This window comes from Xiphophorus couchianus, chromosome 1 (genome assembly GCF_001444195.1).
Source record: "Xiphophorus couchianus chromosome 1, X_couchianus-1.0, whole genome shotgun sequence".
NCBI classification, from domain to species: Eukaryota; Metazoa; Chordata; class Actinopteri; order Cyprinodontiformes; family Poeciliidae; genus Xiphophorus; species Xiphophorus couchianus.
The window spans coordinates 11,937,666-11,963,512 of record NC_040228.1 but is presented as its reverse complement, the minus strand read 5'-3'; the positions used below and the strand labels follow the sequence as shown (position 1 = coordinate 11,963,512).

The 25,847-nt window shown below is 37.5% G+C and overlaps 1 protein-coding gene across 2 annotated transcripts in view; it reads right to left on the bottom strand.

Moving 5' to 3' along the window:
• Positions 1–8,688, bottom strand: part of cntn3a.2 (contactin 3a, tandem duplicate 2) — a 54,390-nt gene extending 45,702 nt beyond the window's left edge. For both annotated transcript variants that reach the window (XM_028021874.1, XM_028021875.1), the window contains exons 1-4: positions 8,406–8,688; positions 8,092–8,310; positions 1,219–1,356; positions 348–483 (exon numbers count right to left, since the gene is read on the bottom strand). In XM_028021874.1, coding sequence (XP_027877675.1) covers positions 348–483; positions 1,219–1,273 — 191 coding nt within the window. In that variant the 5' untranslated portion in view covers positions 1,274–1,356; positions 8,092–8,310; positions 8,406–8,688. The remainder of the gene's footprint in view (positions 1–347; positions 484–1,218; positions 1,357–8,091; positions 8,311–8,405) is intronic.
• Between the last annotated feature and the right edge of the window lie 17,159 nt (positions 8,689–25,847).

Sequence of the window (25,847 nt, the reverse complement as noted above, 5' to 3'; positions counted from 1 at the left end):
AAGAGACAATAATAACACTTAGTAATAACAAAATATAAATGCCACCATCATTTTGAAACTCAGATATAATATTAGTAAGTTTGAATTTAAAATAACCTGTTTTAAATGCAACTTTCAACTGTACACCAAAAAAAAAAGAAAAAAGATCAAAGTTCTAATGTAACATTTCCACAAATGAAAGTGATAAAACAAATGGCAGAAAATTCATTTGACTTGCTTATTATGAAGTAGAAGTCACTTATTTCTGTGAAAAATGGTAATAATTACATCCTTAAGTGCAGAGTTTGGCACCATTGGTATTACATTGAAAAGAAAATTAATTTTCAGTTAGGTAAATGAGCTCTGACCTGTACTGAGGAAAAGGCGTGCCCTTAGCGTCACAAGTCAGGGTGGCTTCTTCTTCTATGGAGTCGACGGGGATGAACAGGTCGGCTGGTTCCATCCTCCACCGCGGACCGTGGTATGACGCACTGTCCAGACAATCTTTCAGAGAAACACAACACTGCCTGAGCATGAAGAAGAATATCCACTGTGACAAAACTGATGCTCTAATTGTTTTTAAGGCATTCTGAAGCAAAATAATACATATGAGTATGAAAATAACCCAGAAAATATTGGAAGTGACATCCATGAGTTTCATATGATTCTGATCATGGTGTATTTCCAAACAGATAAACTCAATAAAATCAACACCAGAGTGCATTATTAAATCAGCGTCTCCTTTGTGTTACTTTAAAAAACATACATTGTGTTGATATGCATAAACAAAATAAAGCTATTACTATGTATAAAATAGAAAAAAAAGGTTATTTTAAAATTTGATCACCAAACTGTGCTGCAAAATGTATTAGAGATGGACTCAAAGGAGTGATTTCTATCGTGTATTCTTTGTGGAAAGAATGATTGTGACTTTTATTACCAATACATTTCACTGACAAAGGTGGGGAAGCTTGTGCTCAGTGTTTTGCCCAGGAAAAGATTATAGAATAAAAGCATCATATCTCCCCATCGGGTTATAATCTCAGCGGTGCAAGGAAAAAGATTGAGAGTATTCTGTCTGCAGTGTGAATGGAAGTCAATACTGATGAGTACTCCTTTAAACCGGAGCCTCCTATCATATCTGACATCTCTTCACCCACTATACCACAACTGTGAATGTCCAAAGGACAAAAAAAAAAAAAAATAAAAAATCATCATTCGTATGAAAAGGTGCTTTACCTGTCAGACGGTCGATGATTGATAGCAATAGAAGCAGTTTCCATGGCAGCGTCATCTTTGGCAGCCAGGGGTAAATGAGACTTTCATCCAATAAGCTTTAAAATGGCACTTGCGTTCTCAGAGAGAAAAGAGCGTGACCTGTTGAAACAAGCATTTTCAAGTTAAAATCCCCTAAATGCCAGCTGTTTTATATAATAAGTCTTTAAAAAAAAAAAAAGGATCAGGCAAGTTGAACCGCAGCACACAAACAGACACGCTGGATGTCAACTGTGGTCTGCGGGGCCCCTACTTCTGCAGGTCACTTCAAATGACCTCGTGAAGCCACAAATTTATTTAAAGCAGACTTTCATCTATGCAATGGGAAATGATTTTACACTCTTTCCAGGTTATTACTGTCCAGTTTCTTTAACTGAAGCCTTGACTGAATGTGTTAAACTTCTGTTAAATTAAACTGTGTAAAGAGTTTTATTAGGGTTGAGAATTATTTTAGCTTAGAAATCCAGATTGTTTTAAAAATAATACATTTAGCCACAAATTGAATATCTGTTGTATAAAATTCAAATGAAAATGCTGTCTTATTGAAGTGATGCCTGAGAATACAGGGTGATGCCTGAAGTTATGATTCAGTTGCTCTGATGAAATAAAATGACATCAGACTTTATATATCTCTAACTCAAAAATGCACACTCAAGGAATATGGAGTTCAAAATCATTTACAGTATATTTCTATTTAAATAATACTGTAAAGGGAAAAAACAATTGTATCATAATCAAAATAAACTGAGTCATATTCATCTTACAAAGGTGAAGCATAATGTCACTACACAGGCACAGATGCTCAGTCGTCCAGCCGCTCAAATGAACAGGGATGGCTGACAAAAAATAGAACAAGTGCTATAAATTTATGTAAGTATTTCTGGAGAACAACCTTCGCCATCCTCTTCAGATAAAAAGGTAAAAGCAACAGCATTGTTTTGAGGTGTTTTGCCTACCAGGCAGACAAACAGGTGAAGCTGAAGGACGTTGATAAGACTTAATGCAAGCTGTGCTACATCAAGCAGTGAAAAGTCAAGTGGCACAAAATTTTGGGAGAAGCATCTTAAAGGTCGACACTCTGATGTCTGAGGAATTTAAAAACATCAGTAAAGCTCCTGCAGCTACAGCAAACATGCCAGATTGAAAAGTTTACATTTTTGTTTAAATATTAACAACCTGCAGAGTTATGGCTCCATCACATTAACATATGATTAACATATGAAATAGTATAGCAGCAGGCACCATTTCATACAATCAAATTTATAATTGACGTGCATAAAGTAAATGTTATACACACCTCATCTATCAATGTTAGAAAACTCTTTTTTATTAAAGAAGTAAAGAGGTTTGCTTCTTAAAACCTTGTGAGGTCACAGATTTATTTAAAGTAGACTTTTATCTATGCAATGGGAAATGATTTTACCCTTATCTTTTTGAAGACCCAGACTGAAACAAACAAGAGTTGACCAGAAACTAGTCTCACTGACTCCAACTGTTAACTGTTCACAAATATGGCACAAAATTAGCAGAAATTCAAGAACTGAATGCTGCTGAATACATTTCACATGGACCAGATTCTTGTGCATAATTTCCAACTCACTGTACAAATAAGTCCATCAAGGAACGTTCTCAAGTTATCTTTTTACCTAAATGGCTGAATTATACTACTACTTACATGACTCAGACAATAACTATAATGACATACTGCTGTCTTCCATGTCTTTCTTAGCTTTACTAAATAATGTAAACGTGTATCTCTATGGTAGTAGCCTTTAGTTGGGAATTGTTTTTTCAAGGCAACTCAACAAAGGCAACATTGTAGAGATGTGTGAATAAACTGACTGTGAATGAGAGCTATTCCTCAAGATTACCCCAACTTCCCATCTGACTAGTTTGCCAACTTCCACCTGACAAGTTCCCCTGCAAACAAACTCTTTCTTTTCAGAGAGCTCAAACTCATCACCCATTTTTGGCTGTGTACCGTAACATCTGGCTTTGTTTATTGTTCCATTTGTCAGCGTTATTCATTTTGTTTAAGTTGCACAAGGCCTGTGGGAAGTGCATGGTGTGCTCCATGCACTGTCAAAAGGTGCAGTAAGCTTAAGCATCGTTCCTCTTCAAATTAGCAACCTCAATGCAATTTTGACGCAAAGCAGAGACTGTGTTCAACGTAACATGTCTTTTTGCTGTTTGTACCTGGGACAAACTGAAAGCTGAAGTTTGGTGTCAAATGCTCCAAACCTCATTCTCACTTTTCTTATCAGTGACAATGCCACTTTGTGCCCCGCATTGTGGCCAAGCTGCCCTCAGAGACATTTGAGGCATATGGGAGGCAGAACATGCCAATCTATTAGCGGGGAAACCGACGCCTCGGCTCATCCTTCACTTGGACGGTTCCATGCTGGCTGCCTGAGGAGACTTGGACCTGGGAATTGGGTGCCATCCAATCAATTAGATTCACCCACAGCAGCATGTGTCTCCCCACATGCTGGGGCGAATCAAGACAGCCTGATGAGGAACCCCATTCCACTCAGGTCCATAATCAAGGGCAAGAGTCTGTCTGCTTGAAGCGCGTGTTGCAAATTGCGATGCACTGAGCAAGTAATGATGCAATTATGAAATGTCAAACGTACACACAATGGAGAACAGGCAATAACGCAGCAGTTAAGTGAGCGGTGCAGCATGTGCGGAGTATATGGAGATTTGAGTACATTAGTCTGCACCTGCATGAAGCTGTGTGCATGAATAAAGCTCATCTGTGCACATGAATACACACAGAGTCTCCTCTAGACGTGTTCAAGATAGGCCAGGGACAGATAATAACATCCATCTGCTGAATGTCACACAGCCCACACACACCTACACACTCAACTTGCTTTCTAACCATGTGCACCACATACAGTATAGGAGCTAGTCCCCCCCCCCCCCACACACACACACACACACACACACACACTCTCTCACATGCTCTTTCTCCCTTTCCATTTAGAAGACATAATCCATGATGTGCAGCTCATTTGTGGCCTAATCCTGAGGCAAGTCTGGTTCAGAGTACTACTTATGGAAGGCCTAATTGTTTGTCAGCTGCCCGGATGTCAAATCAGACATGTGGAGTCTCAGCCAGGATTTTCCTCTCTACCTTTCATGTTTGCTCAGGCTATTTTTCCTTCTTCCCCCAAAGTCTGCAAAATTGGATTGGTACGCTTTCTCTTCAGTAGAGTCCTGGATGCCTTACCTCAGTGATAGGCCCATGCACACTGTGCAAACTGCTGGCACCTCCTGCGCTACGGATTAGGGGGATGCAGTTGGTATCGCCCTCCTGTCAACTTTGCATTTTACGGTTTGGATTTGTACAGGGGCTTTTTATCAGGAACAGATGGTGCCACTTTTTAAAGCACATCTGATCGGTCAATATTAGTCTAGCAGCAGGATGAATGCAGACAGCGCCCCCCACTTTCATAGTGGTACTACTGTAAAAGCGCAAGCCCTGTGCTGCTTATTCACACCTCCCAGTCCTCTCTACTGTCTGCTACACCACAAAGTCTGTGTGACATAAATTTCGTCATCTGTACCAACCAAATGGGGTCCACAAGGACTCTCCACAGATGTCCTTCTGCAGTCAGGATTATTGTGACCGTGCTGACTGTGCAAGTTGATAGATGCAATAACATCCCTGTTCAAAAGGTGAAGGTGCACATGGTAGATATAGAGAACTATATATCAAATGATGAAGAAAAAAATCAATGTTTTTTTTTTTATGGAACTAAAATTAGGAGATTTGCAAGATTTGGAGATTTTTCCTTTTACACATTTCTTTCCCTCTCAGTTTCAGTTGATTTAATTTTGCAGAGGCCTTAGATTTCATGGAGTAAAGGTGTAATTTTGGGCACACCATTTTTCAGTTGTTTTTTTTTTTTGGGGGGATCAGCATAAAGTGTAAATGTTGTGCTAAAAGTCTGCAGAAACAAAACAGATTAATAGTCATCATCAGCCATTCATAGTTTTTTTCTGAAGCAGTGATGCTTGAAAATAGAACAAAGCTGAGAAGGATCACCTCACCATAACAAATAATGAAGGATGGTTAATAGGCAAATAATATTTGTGTTATGTTTGCTAACACAGTAGTAGAAGTAGTGAATAAGTGAACAATTCCAGTTCAATGCTTGATTAAACTGGTATTTTATCACTTTTAGGGATTCTGTTCCACTTTTGTTCAGCTCTGGTTCAAAACTTAAAGTACATATTTTAATCAAATCTGGACTGGCTAACAAATCTAATCTGTTACCTACTTATGGAATATTTTTATTTTCTTTGTGAAAATATATCATTTATCTGTTAAGCGTGAAATAATCAGTGTCAGTTTCATATAGATTCCCTGCTTTACCTGATCTAAGGTGAACTACTGTACGTGTCAAGAAAACCATAAAATGTCTTTTTGCTCCACAAATTGTTCAAAGAATCTTTAGTCAGCCAAGAATAATTCATTTCAGTTTGATTATATCTTAAGTATAAATGATTCAGCATTAGAGTTCACCAAAGAAAGTAATACAGAAAAATTATTTGCAGATGCATGTTATACAAGTTGATTCATTGTGGGATATTTTTATGACAATTTAAAAAGTTAACAGTAAACTGTGTGCAGGTTATGGTTGTGCCACTACTGCGCAGCTTGAAGTAGAGATGAAATACAAAATCCATCTGTGGAGTAGTAGTTTTAGAATGAATAAGCTCAGTATTTGTTTTTATGAGACTCTGAAACACATAGGATAGATTTGTAGCCAAAAAGGTGGTAATCAATATTAAATGCCTTCTCTTCTAACGCTAATGGTCAATGTAATAAATAATATAAAATATGATGACAGTATGACAGACCACAGGCTTGGTTAAAATTGCAATAACAAACCAAGGTTTTGAAAAGTTTACAATTTAAAACGTATTACAATTCTCAGCCAAGTCTTTTCTTTTAAGCATACAAGATGTTGGGGAAAAGTGCCACAATGACTAGAGTTGTCAGTTTTCACCCAGTTGATGGCCCCAGTCCCACTTGTTGCTGAACACTACCATTTAACGGGCTACATTTTTCTTACACTAAGAGGAAAAACACTTCCCAGCTGCTTGGCTGTTTTCGGTTTTTCACTCAACAGTTAACCCTGTGTGACCTAAATTTCATCCTCTGCATCTACCCTCTAGGGTCCGCTAGCGGTCTCTGACGAATTTTGCAAGCAGCCCAGATTTTGGTGATTGCACTAACTGTACACACCGACAGCGAACATAATATTCCTGGTCAGAGGGAAGCGCCAAGCAGTCAGCAGAATGGGAATGCCCACATTTGATGCACAATTCTAGTAGTTGTGATGTTAAAAGCTCAAGAGTTTGAGGGAGACATTACACAATCATGAAGAAATGGAAAAAAGTGAGGAAAATGTGGGTAAATCTTAATGGAGATCTTTGTCACGTATTTCTGTATTTATATTTCTATATGAATACAGGAATGTGCTTGTTCATCAGTTCCAAGAAGCTTGCGTTCACGGATGCAGAGATAAATGTTTAGTGAAACTCCAAAAGCTTCACATAAACGCTGCTTTGAAACTAAAGTTGACAAGTCTCAAGGTGGTTATTATTTGTTTTGGGTTTTATTTACATGTCCAGTGATGGATGTAGTGGGTCTGGTTGCCTTATTGTATTGGGGCAGATTTGCTTTGGGATAGTCAACCTGTTTCAAAACTGATGGGCTCCAACAGTACATGCAATTTCATGTTTCAAAATGTTTAAAAACCTTGATAATTCTACCATGGTCATTATTGATTTGTCACACTGATGGGTACAAAGCTCAACACATTCTGTAACAAGCACACAGGTGTCCAACCACTAATATTATTTATACACACACACGCTCACTTTCAGCTTTCACTCCTGGATAATGTTAATGGTTGCAGTTTGCCTCATGGGGTGAATCCCTCTAACTCTCGATCAATGAGGAGGAACCAACTCCGGGTTTAACTGATTCAGACACAGTAATGCACAAACCCCACATCTGCTTGAAGAAAATAACCCAGCAGGAAGAGTAGGTGTGCATTTTTTATTCTTTTGAAGGCCTGGGCTTCATTCATCAAAGCCGTACCCAAGCAGGCATTGGGACACACAAGTATATAATTAACTTGAGAATTTTGCAAAGGTAGAACTGTTGCCTGCATGCGTGTATGTGCGTGCGTGCCAGCAGCACCTCCTTTTTTTTTTTTTAGTTTAGTAATGCATACTTCACAAAGATTCACTGAAAGTGCTTTTGCTTCAAAACACATCAGAAGGAGCATAATTGACAAAACACTATCGATTTCTCCCACTACATACAGACATCATGTATTCATTTCAACCTGAGGCTCAACTCCCTTTTATTACAATCCAATCAATTGGAAATGTCCTGTGGGTTCATATGTTTCAGACTTGATGTGGAAGCCTGGCTGCAGTGTGGCATCACACCAGGAGCGGTGAGAGGCTGAAATCCTAGCATCCCTTCATCACTCTGACAAAGAAAAAGCATGTTTAAGACACACGCACCTCGCTACTAACAAATAGAGATTTTTATTATTTTTTTTAATGTTACTTCTAAAAGCTTTTCCTTCACGGATCAGGAAAAGGCTGCGGTTAGGAGGAAACATGACGCTGTCCCAATCTTAACACACAATTCTGATCAAATTCGGGGCATTTCATTAATGAATCAGTTTTAAACATGCAGTCCAGAGCTGACATTTAAAATGCCCAAAATAACCAACGATTTCTTACTAATTTGCACACATACACGCACACACGCCACCACGCACTGAGGCTGTTTTGTCTTACCTCCTGCTCAGAAGTGTCTCGAGACCAGCGGGAGTTAAATTCAGCCCTCGCGGAAAAAAACGACAAATTGATCCTCCATGGAAATAGCGTGGTCGGGAAAATTTCGGTCGCAATTGCAAGGTCGTTCATACAGGTGAAAGTGAGTCTGAGCTGGCCGGTGGCGAGGAGGCTCAAACACATGCGGCTCATATCGCTGCTCTGCCTCCTCTCCTCCACTCCCTATACGAAAAATAAATAAAAAAATAAATAAATAAGAAGAATTCACAGGCACTCACTCACGCATTCTCACACACACGCACACACGCGACACCCACGTTGTTCGCGGCACTGAATCGCGTTTAAAGCATATCCTCACGCCTGCTGTAGCTACGAGGCTCGCCTCTCGCCCCTCTGTTTACGCTCCCAAATCCAACACGCGTCTTTCTGAAGCCGGGCTCGCAGAGGGATCTTGCAGAGATGATTTATTATGCGCATCAAGTCGGCTCTCCGCTGCGAAGAAGAGGGAGGAGTAAGAGGTGGTGGAGGAGGAGTGGCGGCGGTGGTGGTGGTGGTGGTGGGTTGGTAGCGGCCACAACCAGCAGCTTCTATTGGGATGTGGGAAGGTGCGGGGATGGGGAGGCGGACGCACCTGGAGGGAGAAGTGCGCCCCTCTGCGTCAGACCACCATTACTGCTGCGCATCTGTGGGCAGCCGCGGATCGTGGTAGGGACTATTTTCGCCAGTGCCGCAGGCTGTTCCCATATTTCAGCAAACTATGGGTGAGCCAAGGGGGATTTTAAGGAAAGAAGAAAAGGTGGGGCTAAGGCCGTTTAGTTTTAATTTATTTTTGACCAACATTGTGCATAATTATAAACTAGAAGGGAAATTGAGCAAGGATTTAATTTTTCTTTATGAATAATTTTTGAAAAATGATTCTTTGCACCCTCAGTCAATACTTTGTTCAAGCACATTCTGCTGTGATTACACTTAGACCTTTGCACATCCAAAGGCAAATAAGATCTGCTGTAATCAAAGTGGATGCACATCATCTGTGAAGAGCAATGTTCGAGGCTTGCAGGCCGTGCAAATCGTTACTTGATGATTCCCTGGGTGAGCACCTGTTTGGGTTTTTGTACTGAAGGTATTCTAATCTAGCAGAACCTTCTAAGGCCTTCCTAACAAAACCATTTCCAGACCAAATCGCTTCATTTATCAAGAGATCCGTTAGGTCGGCCATGTTGTTCATTGTAAGCGCAACATTTTCTCTCCCTCTCTCTTCATGCTTTTGTGTTTCAAACATCCACAGAAATGCATTTCGGTTGACCCTTGCCTGACCTGGGTCTTTAGCTGTCACAATTTGCTGTCTAGATTTAGTTTCATTAAAGCTATCAAATGGCTATGTCTGCACATCTTCCCCATAACAGCCGCTGTTGCTTGCTACAAATTTTCAATTGCCTTCATATTTGTGTTTGAAGTGACCATTTTAACCCATCACCATGTTTCAGCGTGCTAAAGCTTTACAGTCGTGTCAGGTTTTATCACCACATACAGCTTAATGTTGTCCCCACTCAAACAGTTCAAGTGCACAGTTGTGTCTTGGTGGGTTTGCAGATGTGCTGTCCTTTTTTCCATTTTCAGATAATGGTCTGTGAGATTTTAAAGTTGTAAATTAATTAACTAACCACTTCGGTTTAGTCATAGTTGTCACCACAAATTTCTTCATGATCCACCTGCCGTGTTCCTTGGTCTTTATGTTGCTACTTGTTCTCTAAATTTCTCCAACAAACCTCTGAGTCAGTCACAAAACAGCTAGGTTAAATTACAAAATTTGACTTTATTTACTTGTAAATTTTTCTTTAAATTTGAGATCTATGAATCATTTTCTATTTAGCTAACCGTGTACTAATTTGTACATGTCTGGCACACATAATCACATCAAAGCACATTGATGTTTGTGACAAAACATGAAAAGGTCCAGGGGTATGAATAGTTTTTCAAAGTGCTATCTTCAAGACAACCATGAGCAAAATTCATAATTCCCGGGGCTCCTGTTTTTGGATCAGCAGTGCTTCACTGGCTTCAAAGGAGGAAATATCTTCAGCGCAAATTTTCTCACTTGCATTAGAAAAAAAATCTCATTCTTTGATTAAAACGCAAAAACCTATAGACCTGCGTTGCAGAAGAAGACGTAAGAGGTCAAATGCTTTAAAAAGACTTTCAATCACTGGGGGCTCTTTGAAAGCTAATGAGATCTACAGGAATTACTTTAATTTTGAGTCAGAGCAGCAGCAGGAGCCCATGGTGCAAAGATTTGGCAGCAGAAAAACATAATTTCTTTGCTCTCAAGTTCAATTAATAAGAATTATCGCCTAATTACTATTTTTATGCCAGTTAACATCAAATTGTTTAACAGCCCCTGTAAGCCTGTTTCTCAAACAGCCTCTTATGATGAACTGTGGGGTTTTATGAACCATCGCATTTCACAGATTTCTGTCTGTGTGGCTTAATTTGATCTTTTTTTTATAGCAAATTTAAAAGGCAGTCAGCAGACGCCAGCTTCCTTTCCTTATGTGACTGTGGCTCAGCAGGAAAAGTGCTCTTCTTGTCATTTGGAAAGTTTAGGGTGTGCTTCCAACCTCCTCTTTCTCCCATCTCTGAAAAGCACCCTTAAGTTGCCTACTGACCTTTGTATCAGTGTTTGTATTTGTGAGTATTGGGTCAAAGAGGCTCTACCATAAAAGTGCTTTACATGGTCAGCAGATTGAGAAAGCAGTGTTCAGTTCATTTACCATTCAGAAGAAATAATACCCCTTCAACGTTTTTACATTTTCCCCAATTATAACAGATTCCAATGTATTTTGGTAGGGATTTCATGTGATAAATAATGATGAAAAAAAATGTAAATGTAGGACAGACCTTTTTATTCAGCCCTTTATAATTTGATATATTATAAATAAGACTGTTCTGTGAAAGCCTCAGAGGTTTGAGAATATTGGTGATCAAAGAGCATTGTAAAGACCAAGGAACACAGCAGACAGGTCAGAGATTAAGTTTAAGTAAAGGTTAAATGTTATAGAACCAAAGCTTTGAAGGTCTCATGGATCACTGTTCAATTAAATCTCTGATCGAGAAACCAGGCACAAAAAACCCTCCAAAGACACTATCATCCTCCTGAAGTGATAGGCTGGGAATCAAGAGAATTATTTAGAGAAACAGCCAAGAGATTCATGGTAACTCTGGAGGAGTTGAAGACATTTGAAGCTAATAACATGTCGACAAAACTCACAAATAGTTATGCACTAATGGCAATAACAGAGCTGTTAAAACAACAAAAATATGCCAGAACATAAGAAGTTCCATCTTTAGACTGCTGCAATCTGTGGGGACACAGATGTGGAAGAATTTGAGTTAAATAGGAATTTCTTTTCAAAAACCCTGTTAGATAATGTAAAGGATGAGACTAGGACAGAGATTCGCCTTCCTGTAGAATAAGAACACCAGTCTAGAACTATAATGGAGTGAAATTAGCAACATCTGACTAAAAATTATTTAATCATTTGACATAATGCGTGATAAGAAAACGATTGGTAAAATATTATAAAAGATGTTCATTGTGGATTTGACTTTAATCAGATGTGGAGAGCGTTTTGGGTGTTTTTCTCTCCAAACTTTATAAGGAAGTGTAAAATCCTAACAGGCTTCAGCTCGTTACATTGTTTCAGTGACAAAGGTTTCACTCTGCTTACAAGCATGTCTCATTTGGAAGGAGACATTCAAGCTTTATGCCAGTTACAATTAAGAAAATGACAGTTTGCAGAAAAGTCGAACATTTGGAGAAACCGTTTTGGAGCTGGGAGATAGATGATCCAGTGCGTACCCACCAATTAAACACGAATCTTCGGTACATGCAGCAGCTCACTATTCTTGTTGTCACTGTAAGTCATGCAGGAACAGCTTTTTACACTTTGCTTTTTGTGCAGATTTAGCACAGGAGATAAGAAAGTGTTAATTAGTGAGCTCTGAAGATGGCAGTTGAGTTTTTGTGCTAAACCAAGCCAAAAGCCTGCTGGCAGTATTTTCATAAAACAGTGTGATTTAAAAAAAAAAAAAAAAATATATATATATATATATATATTTCAGCTGTCCTTATTTTTCCATTTTCTTTTCTAAAACATATGTAATATTTCACTGTATAAATTTGTAGTGAAACCTATATGCAAAAAGCATTCGGTTTCAAGGAACTGTTGTTCATGTCTTTATTAGCAATTTCTTTAGGAACATTTCTATGGAGACGGTCCCAACCATTTCCAAATATTAAAATTTATTTGTCCTTAAACATTACTTGGTGATTATCTCTGGGCTTATGCCTGTCTGAACACAGAACTTACATTTCTTGAGTGTGCTTAGAAATTGCTTGTATTTGCTGAGCAAAAAAAGGAGGTAGTTCTGGTCCAGATTTATAAAAATAAAGCATGTGTGCAAGGACTTATAGTATCCTGAAATTTTGTGTTTTCCTTTACTGAATAGAAGTTTTCAGCATTTTCCATCCTAATGAACATTGGTAACTATTCTGAGTTTTTCATGTGATATTGCAGATCTTTTTATTGGCAATAAGAATAGAGTAAGAATAATTAAACAAAGTTAATTCAACTTTATAATGAAGTACTCCGCAATAAAACTGTGGACACTATAAACAGTGTCCACCCCAAACAGAAAATGAAATAAAAACCTTAAATGCTTTAAACATTTTGCAAAAACATAACAAAAACTTAAAATAAGTTAAATAAGTGGAATAAATATCCAAAACAGAAATAAAAGAGTAGGAGGAAAACAAATGAAAATAAAAAAGAGCAATTATAAATTGGTTAAAGAAAGAAAACTGCACTGGAGATTGATTTGCAGTTGTTTAAAGGTAGGAGGAAGACATAAAAATCTTTATATAGACGATTCTGTGCTGATTCTGATGTTGAGAATTGACAAATCTTCTAATTTATGTTTTGCATAAACATAAATGAAAAGCAAATGAAGCACAAACTCGGTTAGAAATATGCACAAATCCTGTTATACGGATAACATTCCCATAAAACATAGAAGGAGATCTACTGACAAGACAAAATAGCTTCTTTCCAGACATTTAGCCATATTATCTCTGGAAGAGCACACGAGTGGTTAATAATAAAACTGGCTGAATGAATTATTTTGCATGATGGCTCACTGCTGTGATTTATTGCATGAACACCCCGTAATGTTATTAGTTCCACCTTTGCGTCTTCTGTCACTTGATTGAACGTGTTAATATGAAGTGCTGATTAATGTATCTCAATGCAAATACAGAGCAAAACCTTTGAGAAGCAGGGCAGGTAGAATGTGGGACTTTATCTAAACATCATATTTAACGTTCCACGCTTTGTCAGTCTTTGTGCAAGACCTGAGACTGGTCTCTTCAAAAATAATTTCATCAAAAAGTTCAAAGGAGAAAGAAATCTCTTTAAGATAAATTAGCTGCTGCTTTCTTACCACAATGTAAATAGTTCTTAGGTAACTATATGTGATAAGATTTGTGCTATTTTTTTCTGCTTGTTACTATTATGCTTTGCAACATTCTTACATAGATATTCTAGTCAAAGTAAAAAAAACAATAAAGTCTTATTAAAAACCTGTTATTATTGGATACACCTTTCACTATTTTCTATTTTGTTTCTACCAGTAATGTATTTGCTAACAGCTTGATTTTGCACTGTACAGGAGCATAAAACTGGATGGATATGTGCAAGCTTTGGTAAATGACAAGAGTGGCTGCCATTAACAATATGTGGGGTTGACGAGAGCCATTACCTGTTAAATACGCATGCAGCCAAAAACACAATGCGGATGATCTGCAAGAGGTTCAAAACGTAGAGCTGCAAAGTAGGGAGTTAAATACACTCAAAAATTGTGATTGTTCCATGAAGTTTTTTTTTTTTTTTTTGCTTGTATGCTTGGAGCGTGTGCACAACGGAACCTGTTTTCCACTGTACTAGTCACTAAGAAACAAAAAGATTCTTGTCGTCAGGGGAATTGAGCTTGTATACAACTGGTAAAAAGGTAATATGAGGAATACGCTTTCGTACCTCAGCATATGAGATTGTTGAGGCGTAACAGGTGAACGTTGTAAGCATCAAGAATATGTTTTTTTTGGGATCACTGAGAAAATATCCAGGCACTGCCAGGGAAAACTGGCCCAGAGCCACACACATTTGTATTTCCCTGAAGAGGTCACAAGTGAAAAAAAAAAACAAAAAAAAAAAAGTTTGCTGATGAAAAAATTTTAACTCCAAGAATTCTTTTTGTTGTATATTGAAGAGAGGTTTTTTGTGAGTTTATTGCTCATCCCTTCATTTATTATTATTGTGATATCTAAGCCTTCCCAGGTGGGTAGTTATAAACAATAACAGAGTGGAAGCTGATCTTTCCCAAATTCATAGTAATCTCAGTCTATCTAAACCAATAAATTTAGCAAAGTAATAAATAATCCTCTAAAATTCTTCTTGTGCATCTGGAGTTTAGTAAATATAAATTATTTTCATAAATGTGATCTGAAAAATTAGGGTTTAATATGATTTAATGTCAGATATTAATATTAATGTTAGTAAATATTTGACTTCAACTGTGTGGCCATCTTGAATTTAGAATCCTATCCACTCTCTTAAAACTCCCTTGACATTTTCAAACTAATCATGGGGAGAACCACCCTACTGGCACCTCCCCCACCTCACCTCCACAAAGTGGGGAGGTTGAGGGGGCGTTGGGTGGTTGCCCATGTCACTCATATCAGAAATCGCCTCTGGGTGTGACCCCTGCTTCGAGTTACGAAGACTTAAGAGAAAAATCATGACAAAAGCCAAATGAAACAAATTGAGCAGTCATAAGTTAAGAAGTGCTCAAAGCAGATTCCCCCCCACATTTGATAACCACATACTGAGTGCTGCAGTTCCTACTAGAACCACATATTTTTTGAGACCATCAACAGTTTTTGCTTTCACTTGCAATTCTCTTCTACCTTTTCAAGTCCCACTTTCTTGCTCTTTCAGATTAACTATCCTCTTATCGCTCCCTCTGCCTCTTTTTTCCAGCCTGTTTCTTTTAGCTCTGAGTTCCCCCCCAAACACAAGCACTGAATCTGTCTTCATGCTGCTCTTCCTGCCAAATACACATATAGAGACACGGGTCAATATCCACAGTGAAGCTTAACTTTATTAGCTGCAGTACTGCCTTTATCAAATAGAAAATACATTAAAATTACATTGATCATCATCCCTGACTCAAGCCCAGGTTTCCCCAACATGGACACAACATCGTTAATAATGTTCTTTACAGCAGCCGTTTGACATTTCCTTTAATTATGCCTGTAATTTATTCATGCTCTTCATCCTAGATGCTTGTTGTGAAAAGATTCTTTGAGGAATATATTATCCTGCTCCTCCCGAGGCCCATGGATTACCCGTCTTAATAGCAAACCCCTAAAGGTATTACTTCCTTCACTGTGTGTGTGATTGTGTCTCTGTGTACGTTTTTGTGCCCTTGTGGTGTTAGTGCGTATGACGGCAATAGACATTGTGCTTCTAATTCTTCAGTTAAGCTGCAAAAGTCATTAGGTCTTATTTCTCAAACCTTCTGATTGCTCACTTTTAAATTCCCTCGTTTTATTCCTGCCTGGGTTAATTCGGAAAGCAGAAAGAAAAGAGCAAACGGTTGCAAGATGTGCACTTATTGCACAACGCAACGACCCCCTTGTTTAACCTAGTTTTGTGGAGGAAAACATCACCACCTAATTTGCTCCCTCACTCTGTGGGTTGGTTAATAGGCAGTGAAGCACAGCTATTTCTCTCCTCTCCCCCCAGCAAAAAGGAGGCTATCTCAAACGTGCACTCTTCAGCTGGGATTTAAGATGTTAATTATAGTATGGGGTATTTTGCAGAGACCGTTGCTCAAGCCCTAAGTGCGCACCTGACAGAAATCCTTCAGGGTTGCAGTTGAAGGAGTCTGAGGATACGCTCTTCTAAGAGAAAACACAAAAAGAGGAACAGATTAAACGTAACTTATACATTGAAAGCAGAATATGGCATTTGTTTGTGTCATGGTAACCATGCTCCCTACGCAGAAAGTACATCATCTTCATCCTCACCTTCACTTTCTTAGCTTATAATTTCTATTCTCACCTATTGCATTGTTGTCGTTTCTTGCACTTAAATTAAAATGTATCACCGAGGCTCTCCTGGGGGTTAAATATCTTTTTCACTTCAGTATTAGCTAACACATTAAGCTTTCTTTGCGTATTTTTTCAAAGGAAACTATGTGGTTCACTAACTTATTTCCTCAACATCTCCCCAGCATACATTTTATTGCAGTCTGCAATTTCATGGGTGTGGGACATCAAGATTGCACCTTCCACCTTTGCTGATTACGAGGGCAGAGCTAGGGATGCAAAAGTAAAATATCTACTTTAATATAAATCCTGTTTTTGGTCAATAAGAAATTCGCTTGGCTGCAGAAAATGCTTACAAATAAAACTAGCTTGTGAGGTTTTCTCCTGGGGTGAAATCCAGTATTTTCAGAAGGGAGAAATCCATCAATCTGTTTGTGTAGAGGGCTGAAATGCATATGGTGGTTTTTCACTTCTCTGGGAACAAACACCTAAACAGTCGCAATGTCATTTGCAATTGGAAGCCAGTTTTCAATGTTTTACTATTGATGCCGGATTTGAAATATTTTATAAATATAAATACAGCAATTAGAATTGTTCTGGAATGACATGTTTAAATTTCTGTCTTGGTTTTAATAAGTCTCAGAAAAAGCAGTTTGTTCACTATCTACTAAGAATGGCTTCAGAATTAATGCGACATATATAGATGGTTGAAGTGGAGCTTGTACATGACAGTACTTATGGTGTTTGGAGAAGCCAAGTTTATAAGTTCATTTCCTGAGAGAGGGCTGTTTGCAAAGGTAAGGAACACGTTGTTTGAGGGGGGTTTTGTGAGATTTCACCCATCCCCCACCGTACATTTGTGTTGATAGAAAGTGATTATCAGCAGCATTTTTTTTTTGTTTCTTCAGAATGTTCTGTAACATTGCATTTTCTCCTTGCTGGCAAGTATAATTAAATATATAACAGAGGCTCTCTCCCCCTTGTGATTTCCGTCTTGGTGATTCTTTTCATTGAACAATTTTTTCTAACAGATCGAAGATTAAATTTTGAGTTCTTTAAGATTTGATTCCTTCTAGTTGTAGAGCAGAGACCAAGAAAGATGGTGTAAGCCTTTTTAGAATTTGAAACATATTCTTGAATTTGTCTATAGATTTAGTGTCTTATTTTCTGTTAGCATTCGGGAGTTTACTTTTGAAAGTTTTGTGTAGAGGAATGGGGTATTTGTTCCTCATTCTGAGGCATTTGCCAATGACCTAAAAATAAAAAATGAAAAGACGTCTTTCGTTAAGCTCATACTGGCCAACTGTACTCTGGGTTTGTGTAAACTCAATGGCTTTTGAGAGAAAATGTGGTTGTTTTTCTGTCAGTATTAGTGATGCTCTGCTTGTGACCAGTTTAGCATTATTCCAATGTGTGAACGGTATCTGTGGAGATGCATCATGTGGAGTGTTATGTAATTTTACAGCATCATTAATGCACATGTAATTGTAATCAGGAGATCAGGCGAAAACAAAAAAGGTAGTTTCACACAAGTGAGTCATTTCTAAAAGGTAAATGGACTTATATAAGCATCATTACAGTGCACTTTACAGTAAATGATGCTTTCACTCCACATGTATGTTCCCAGTCTACTGGTACACAAACATGATGTTTTCTTCACACAGTTGCACACTTTGGAAGTATCAAACCATTATCCTTTTAACTGCTAGACCACCAATGTTGTCATAGATGAATTTAGTATCTTGCAGTAATAGTAGTTCTTTAGATTTTTTTACAATTATGTTCCACAAACCTAAACTAATTTTATAGGCATCTTATGTGACAGACTAACACAAAACATGTGATTGTGAAGCAGAAACCACACAAGGTTTGCAAAACTCTTTAAACTCATTTATTAATATCCTTTGAGGACATTCATTATCTTTATGTGACCCAAAATGACCAGCAATAAACACCCCTGTGCTATATAAATAAAGAAAGGTTTGGTTTAAAAAATAAAAAAAAGACATGCATTTGCATCCAACCACCTATATTTGGATACCTGTAAAGAAAATCTAGTGCAACAACTCGTCTGCAGAAGTCACCAAATTAAAAAAATAAAGAAACAAAAATCAATCAATGTGAGATTTGATCTTGATGTTGTTAGAGAACTTTAACGCATGTTGAAGTCAGGGAACAACATCCCAATCTCTGAAACTCTCATGCAGCACTGTTCAGGCATCAGTCAACTTATAATGGAAAGAGCATTCCACATCCGCAAACCCAGGCCAGATATAACCACAGATCCTTAACGGGCACTGAAAAATTTGTCAGAATTTATAGGAAGATGAATAAAAATAAATACAGGAGAATCCTGGGAAAAACATTTTGGACTAAAGTCCTGTTGGGGAAAAAAGCTTAAACTTTCAGGCAAAACTGTAATGGAATGGTTTAGACCAAAGCATCTTCATGACCTTGTCAAATCCACAACTACATGTAATTGATCTTGATACTCTCTATCTAATCTGAGTAAGCTTCATAAAGCTGTCAACTTGCAATGGCATACATTGCAAGTTGGAGGAAACATATCCCTAAGAACTTGTAGCTTAGATTTCTACTTTTTAAAAAAGAAAACCATGCATCTTCTTTCCTCAGCTTTTCAATCTTACACAACTCTTTTTGCTCTAGCCATTATATAAAATCCAGATAAAATATGTTCACCTCTGGGAAAATAAATTTTTAGCAAAACATTGGATCTTTCATTATTCTGTGCCAAACTATAGCAGTACATATCTGAAAAATATAAATTTTAGAGTAAGATACAAAGTCAAAGTCAAATAAAGTAACTCAGAGTGAACAGGAGGTCTCTTAAGCAGAACATTACCCCTGCAGTAATTTGGGGTTTTATGCGAATTACTCAAGGGCCCTTTAGTAGTTTTTGTGATCTGTAACAACAGACACTTTGCAGTTCATGCCTTACACTTCAACACAACAGATTATCTTATTCTAATTCCTCACAGTAGCTTATTAGAAGTCGCTATTTCTGCCTCTGGGCCATCCCTTGAGTTCTTGACATCATCATCTTATGATGGCTTTATGATGCTGGGAAGAGGTCCCTAAATCCTAAACTCACAGTGCAGAAAGAATTAGAGCTAAAGCTGGTAGTTTTGCACTTTAGGGCAGGGAGCATTGGAAAAGTAGCAGGTGGCTGCAGATATTACTGACAACAACCTCTTGCCAAATCGGAGCAGACATTTCTTACACAGTTGATTTGGACATAAAATCTGCCAATGGCAGTATATAAACTGATAAATGAATCAAAATTGCAATAATACTTTCGGTTCACAGAGGAAATGTGAGTTTGTAAGTATACTAAAGGGTGGAAAGAGTAGATTATCAAATAAAGCTACTTGGAAATGTGTTACATTTTCTAACAGGAGGTTAATCCAGTTCTTATTTGGTGATGTCTTTTTGTTTGACCATATGAATAAGTTGTACAAACTTAAGCAAGAAAAAGTCTTCACACAATGTGACATGTTTATACTTTCGTATACACGTTGTGTGGCAGTTCTATTTGTTTAAGCAGTTATGAATATTTAAAAGAGTGAAACTGTTGCAGGAGGCTCTGGGTACAAAAGTACTCTCAGCAGAATATTCATTACCTATAAATATTTTAGTTCTCATTTCGCCTTTTCCCATTGACTCATCTTATGTGTTGCCTTAGTGCCTTCTTGTAGGGGGGAATTCACGTTCAGTGCAAAACATCTTGAGACAAGTTTGTTTATAATGCTGTATGACTAAAACCAAATATAACACAATGTAACAGAGTGTCATTCACACTACGTTCTAATCTGCCCAACTGTATCTTCTCTCATGTAATTAGTCAAAAGAGCAATAGAGTCAGCCTGCTCCTCATGAAAAACCATGAAACTTGAGTTTATTTCCTTTGCAAAAATGTCACTGAATCTGCATTGTTTAATAACATTCATTCATCCAACCAACCAAACAACACTCTGCAGCTTATTCAAGGATAATCCAAAGGTGTTTCAAGGCCAAAAGAGAGATCCTCAAATTAACGCACTTACTGATTCTGACTGCACCCCAATGGCCACATCTCCTACTATGCCTGAAACTTGCCCGCTTGGACTTTGCAGATCTAAAGCTGCTAGCACAGTGTTTCCTATTTTGCCATGTATGCTAGTACATTGAAAATCATGTGTTATTTGGTTCTAAACATATAGACATAAAGGACAATTTTTGGAGCATCAAACAATTACATGTATTTGTATCCATACTGCTTTTAATGCACTTTGGTGTCGAACATACAACTCTGGAAAAATTTAAGAGACCACTTAAAATGATCCGTTTTTCAGATTTCACTTTTTATAGTATATGTTTGAGTAAAATGAACATTGCTCATTTATTCTATGAACTACTGAAAACATGTCTCTTAAACTCCAAGCAAAAATGTAGTATTCATTTGAAATTTATTTGAAATCAAGAAGTGGTCAAAATCACAAAAAAAGGATGTCATGCTTTCAGACCTCAAATAATGCAAAGAAAACAAGTTCATATTCATTTAGAAACAACAATAGTAATATTTTAACTCAGGAAGAGTTCTATATTTGGTGGAATAACCATGAGGTTTTCAATCAGACTCAGTGAAGTGGTCTCTTAATTTTTTTCCAGAGCTGTACATAAAATCTAAAATTAAACACTGGGATCCACCTCACGTTCACTTCAAGCATTCAGCATCCTGAGGCAAGTAAAGTATCTGCATAGTCTAGGTTATCTTGGGTGTGTAATAATATTTGGTAATATTATTGTTGTGTAATTATTTAACAGTTTGCCTTAAGTTCCTTGAGGCCAGCCAAGTCCAAACTTGATGTTGGGTGCTTCGTGGCATCATAATCTAATTTTACGAAAGAAAAATTAAATAACTTTATAACTTCACTTCGTGTCACCTCAAGTGACTATTTTGCCTCCTTCATGACAAACAAAGAGAGCTGGAAGTTGTGTTTGCTTTCACCGTGAGAGCAATGCAGGCTTAAACTAAATGAATCCTGAAGTAATGGAGCAAACAATGGGGGATGTAATACCCTGACAAGCATACCAATACCACGGCTTTTAGGAGTAGGTTCATGACTGTAGAGCCAACGTCTGTGCAAATGCTTCTGTGTTCACACTTTGCTCCCAGTTCAATAAAAAGATCCATCTCATGTGATTGGGTTTCAGGTACGTATTGGTCCATGGTGAAGATCAGTTTAGAGATTTTCAATACACATTTTTTAATGAATGCTTTCATTCGTCAATAACTGCACTTAACATGCATTACACAGCAACAAGCCTACTAGCTGGAGTGTAAAACAAAAATTACCTTTGTTATTTTCTTAAGATGTAGTTTGGTTCCAATTAGACTCAAACTCTAAGTTGTAACATAAAAGCGAAGCTAAAAAACAAATCTCTTCAGCAAGTTCAAGTAAATTGGAAGGATGCAATTAACCTCAAACAGCTGGTAACAAGCAACTACTCTACAGTTCCTGGGTGTTTACTTGAGCAATTTTAGGTGACAAACAATGCAGGAAAAAAGGAAAGGTTTCACCACCATAAACGCAAAAAACACATCACTTCTACTAAGCTCCGAGATTTTTATGGCGAGCCATTAGCTGGTTAAGGATGGACACATCTGTTTCTAAATGCCTGACTTATGAATTATTCAGAAAACTAGATTAACATAAAGGATCAATTAATGGTCAACATGCTGACATGCACATAAAAAATGCATATTGATCCAATGAATGTACTTGTAAAGATAAATATGGCCATCTCCAAAAATGCAAGTTCTTTTGAATAGGACATATGTTTATATGTATTCTTATTTTTTTTTTTTTGCTAAAGTATCATATTAATTCTGCTGAGTCCCCTTTTTGATTTTTACCACTAGCCAGTACTACTAAATTACTTGATGTTCAATTTAATTGTATTAGAGTCCATCTTTTAGAGCATAGTTTGTTGGAGAGGTTTTACGTAGACAGCATTTCACCGAGAGTAAATAAATTATTTTCCTTTTGTTTATATACAGATTTGTTTCCTTCAATGGATTAAGATTATAGCTAATCTGAGTGAAAAGAGCTGTTATTCAAAAACATAAAACCCAGAAAATTACAGAACTTCATGAAAATATCATACCTGTTTTAATAAACAAAAAATAAAACCCCCACCCAACAATCTCAGAAAAAAAAAGTTCTAAAAACAGATTTAAACTTATAACAGTAAGGATTTAGGATATAAATGTAATCAAACAATCTCTTTCCCAGGCATTTTGTTTTTCAAGAAAGGTCTAGAGTTTGTAAAATTACCTTAATGAAAGAGAGACAATTTCCTAGTGGTTGTGTCATGAAGTGGTGTGGTGAGGAGTTGGTGAGGCGGAAGCAGCAGACCCAGGTTGACGTGCAAATGATGGACTTAATGATAAGTAATCCAGAAAATAAACAGTCCAAATAACACCAGGCAGCACTGATGAGCAGAAGCCAGGACTCAACTCAGGTAGCAACTGGAACGACGGACTGAAGCACACATAGACAGAGCCACAATGAGAGGAGGACCTGACACAGACACACAGGTGACACTAAATACACAGGAGGTAATCAGGGAACGACAAACACCTGGGAGTAATCGAGGGGAGCCAGGACAACGAAGAGACTCAAGGACACAGAAACTCGAAAGAAATATGCAGGAAAAACACGGAACATGACAGGTTGAAGTCTAAACTTATTTACACTGAAGCGCTTTGTTTGGTCCATTTTATTCAGACTCGCCTGAATAAAACATTAACTTTGAAACTGAATGACTATCTGAAGGGAAGGAAAGGTAAAGTAAAAATTAATAGAATGGTGTTCACTTGAATCGCTTTAATATTTTTATCATTTGCACAGCATTTCATAACGATAGTTGCTGTGCAGGCAAATTCTTAACCTGTCCCCGTTTTGCTGTACTTGCATCACAGAGAAAGGTCATTGTTACAGATCGCAGCCAACCATGATTCCCAGTGTAAAAAAAACATAGAACTCAATAGAGACAACAATCTAATCCAAAAATGGCGGCTATTCAAAGGGGTTTGCATGATGTGATGTGGCAGGTTGAGATTGGAGTTACTTTAACATGGCAGAGGTCTGGTTTTGCATGGCTTCACAATGTTTATGAAATGCATAAAAACAATCATGGTAAAATCACTTTTTTTAAAACATAAAAATAATACATATTCCAACTGCCGCAAAAACAATATTAAATTGATTAATATGATTTTGACATTCTTATTTATTTATTATTTTAATTTTGTCCCAGTATCAAATTAAGGAATGCACTAATAGTATTTTAAAGTAAAATCAGCCAGATATTCCCTTTACCCCTACTAAATATTTACAAATTTGTTTCTGACAGTTAATGAGATCAAATTAAAGTACTGTTGCAAGTTGTGAGTTAAAATGCATTTTAGCCAAGGAATATTTAGACATTGGTAGGTGTATATTAAACTCCAAACCAAAATGCTTAATGAAAAGGTCCTACAAAGTCTTTGTACAGTGCATTTACAAGTATCCTGCAAATAGATTAACCAAATCTGTGTTTTAAGAAGAGATGTCAGTAAATGCAACTGTAACTTTGAGGGTTTAAATATGTAGCAAATAATACAGTATGGCCGTGAAAAGGTATTTACTCGAAAACAGACTTCTTTCTTTATTTTTTGTTTTTGCGACATTTAATTGTCCCACATGCTAGAACACATATTTATATGAAGCAGAGATGAGCTGATCAAATACATTTTTTGTTTTTCTTTTCACTTAATAAATGGTTTCATTTATTAAGTAAGGTCAAAAACAACAACAGTAACAAAAATGGTGTCCAGATACTTCCTTTTAAGTTTTCTACAGGAGATCAAAAGTCATGATGCTATCAATTACAGCAAGAAGCAGAAGCAGCGGACCCTCTATCAAATCACCATCTCCATGTCTGATGATTGGTATGATGTTCTGTTTCTGAAATGCTGTCGGCTTTGTGCCTGATGTAACTGGAGGCACATCCCTTATAACCCTCCACTGTCTGTCTTGTCATATTTTCCCTAAAAGGGATCATCATGCTTGGTAAATGTGAAATGGATCTTTGTGTCCTTTTGGGTCAACAGTGGTTTTGGCCTTCAAATTCTTATTTTATTTATTTATTTTTTTCTCCGAAGAGTTTTTGAGGCGCTAGTGGCTCGTATTTTTCCACAGTAGGCAGACAGGAAGGAGGGTGAGGAGAGGGGGGAAAACATGCGGCAAAGACATCCAGGAGTCGAACCCGCGACGTCCGCGTTGAGGACTTAGGCCTTCAAATGTGGGGCGTGCTAACCTCCTGCGCCACCACAGCACGCCCCCCATGGATGGCATTTTTACTCAGTTTCTATTTCTTATTTTTTTAATTATGAACGTCGAACACAACAGAGACCTGCAGTGCTTCAGATGTTGTTTCGGGTTCTTTTGTGACCTTTTGGATGAGTTATCAACATTCTCTTTGAATAATTTAGGAAGACCAATCACTCCTAGGAAGTTTCCCTAATGTTTTTTTTTTTTTCATTTATGGTTAACAGCTCTTACTGTGGTTTGCTGCAGGCCCAAAGCTTAAGAATTGACTTTGTAACCGTTTCTGGACTGACAGATGGCACTGACTTTCTTTGAACTTGAACTCTGTTCTTAAACTTTGAGTCTACTTCATACTGTTAATGCATATTTGAATTATAATTAATCAAGATGTGCAATTGCTATTCATAAAAAAATAGGCTAATTTACAAAGCTTTTTTTCCTTAATAAATGTAATCAGCATTTTCTGTTCACTCTGGTAATATTTGTTTAATATCAGAATTTATTTGATGACCTGAAACCGTTAAGGTTGACAAAATAAAGAATACACAAAAATGTTATAGTTCTGTTGTCACTATGTAGTGACAACAATGATGTTGACAGCAGCTCTTAATTGACAACAGTATTTTTGTTCTTCCACTGATTTGTAAATTATTTTAATTAAATCTGGATTTGCATATGTCTCAGACAGTCAGGTTGCTGTCCGAGCCGCATGCCGTGATGTCGGCCAGCTCTATTTGAAACTGTACACATATTTTCCCTCCTTGTTTGCTCGTATCGATCTGTCTGTCACAACATCAAACCAAACCACCCACACACAGCAAGCATACACACACAAAATCCCACCCCCACATGCCCGCGCCCCCACACACACACTTGCACATATTTATTTTCCTTTGTTTCAGGGTGAAGTAATACTTACTTTTATTTCCCCTTCCTAACAAGATCACACTTGCCTAAATCTTTCCTTCATCCAGAAACCTTTCTCAGCACCAACCCGACACACCTAGACGAAGAGAGGAGTGGCTCGGTGTCAATAAAACGGCACAGTGAGAATGAGCAACAAGCAGAGATCAACAAATTGAAGCTCATAAGCATCTCTTCATCACATATTCCCAATGTGCATTTATATTAAAGTAATTTAGCACTTCTCTTTCAGTTTTCCCATGTGGCTGCCATCATCTTGTGAGGGGCTTGTTGTAGTGTTAAGTGTTGATGAT